Source organism: Capsicum annuum, unplaced genomic scaffold (genome assembly GCF_002878395.1).
Source record: "Capsicum annuum cultivar UCD-10X-F1 unplaced genomic scaffold, UCD10Xv1.1 ctg7891, whole genome shotgun sequence".
Classification (NCBI taxonomy): Eukaryota; Viridiplantae; Streptophyta; class Magnoliopsida; order Solanales; family Solanaceae; genus Capsicum; species Capsicum annuum.
In genome coordinates, this window is record NW_025889442.1 from 1 (window position 1) to 1810 (window position 1810).

General features: G+C 37.9%; 1 protein-coding gene across 1 annotated transcript; it reads left to right on the forward strand.

The window, feature by feature from the left end:
* Window positions 1-216: 216 nt before the first annotated feature.
* LOC124894984 (kinesin-like protein KIN-14L) lies at window positions 217-1207 on the forward strand (the record flags this gene model as incomplete). The annotated part of the gene is made up of 3 exons (XM_047405474.1): window positions 217-761; window positions 888-1066; window positions 1150-1207. Coding segments are annotated over exons 1-3 (782 nt in total), but the record flags the coding sequence as incomplete, so codon positions are not given.
* Between the last annotated feature and the right edge of the window lie 603 nt (window positions 1208-1810).

A 1810-nucleotide genomic window follows, 5' to 3' on the forward strand; every position in this document is an offset into this window, starting at 1 on the left:
AGAACGTTGGATAATGATTCATTACATGCTTACTGTTCACATCGTTGTAGATCAAGACCCTCAAAAAGGTGTTGGCTAACAAGGAAGCACTAACTCCTCAAACTAACAAACCAAAGGAAGCATCAAGGACACCTTTCCAGAAGCCTAAAGCAACAGCTGAGCTTCAGGAAGGATATGATGTAACAAAATTATGATCAAGCGGGTAATGATAGTTTCATGAAGACTCCTCCGAGTCCACCTTTTGCTTTTAGAAGACAGGATACTCCTCAAACTCCAGGTTCTGGTCTCAAATACCAGCAAGCTTCTCGGAGTCCAACTTCTGGTTTTAAAAGCCAGCAGCCTCCTCGGAGTCCAACTTCTGGTTTCAAAAGCAAGCATGCTCCTTGGAGTCCAACTTCCACCTATAAAAGTCAGCAGCTTCCTCGAAGTCCAACTTCTGGTTTCAAAAGCCAGCAGGCACCTCGGAGTCCAACTTCCACTTTGAAGAGTTGCAATGCACCTAGGAGTCCAACAAGTGCTGCCATCAAAAGCCAGGTTGTGAAAACAACAGATAATAGAACAAGTATTCCTTCTCTTCAACTACCCAAGACACCCGAGCCACTGATAACCTCTATAAGTGAGAACAAGGTAGGAATGCAAAGTAACCGTACCATTTCATCTGAATTCCAGAAGCCTTTGACTAGCAGTACTCATGTAAAGGGATCTCAAATACGAAGATCACTTCGGACTATTAGGAAACTGATTAATGGTTCTGATAGAAAGTATGTAAGCTATAGCTTTTCGGAAGTTCAACATTGTGATTCTGATTCTGTTGCCTGAGATACTCCTATTATCTTCCCGTCCTTATCATGGACGCATAATCGTGTTCTATTTGTGAAAATTTACAGGAACCAACAGAAAAGGACTGAAGCAGCAGCCCCATTATCGCCTTTTAGTTACAAAAATGAGGAGAAGTCATCAACGGCATCTAATGCAAGGACACTGAGAAGTCGATCCTTAACTGGCATCCCACTACTAACCATGTCGATAAGATCTTCACTTGGAGGAGGGAGCGTGCCAGATTCTTGTAAGTAAAATGAATTTTAAGTTTCAGTTAAAACTCAATACTGATCAAATATAGCATTTACAGAATCTTCGTTCATTTTACAGGTGCAAATGAAAGTAGAAATTGCAAAACTCCAGGCGCGTCAGCCAAGTTAACAAAGAGGTGGCTATGAGGAAACAACACTAAGTAGTTAACACCAAGAAGCTGATACATGAAATAAAGATTGAAAAACATAAATAGCTGGAAAGGGAGATTAAAAGAAGTTAGTCCACCTCAGCAACCAGTTCAAGAAAGTAGTTATAACTGCCAATTAGTTAGACAGTTTTTACTGTCACTGTTCATTCTCAAATCAGTTAAAAGTAGTTCCAATTGTATTCATAGTGTATTCCATTTTCAGATAAATAGGGAATCTGTGCAATAAAGAATCATCACTAACAAATATCAGTTTTTGTTCTAAATTTCTCTCTATGGTGTTGCAATATTTTCAATCCACACGTTCAACTAAACTAAAGTAAGTGAACACCAAAAAAATATTAAATTAACATGAAAATTCAAAAGTAGAATATAGCTAAAGTATCTACAAAATAATAAGGAAAAGTTCAACTTAAAAGAGAGCAGGATATTATCTGAAGGAGTTAGAAGCGACATGAAAAAATTAAATAGTTACCAATAGTTTTGTTAACAGAAATTTTATAGTAGTGGATGTTTAGAAGTAGCAACTGTTTAAACCAATCCTTTTGTCAATGAAAAGCCACCTCTTCAAAC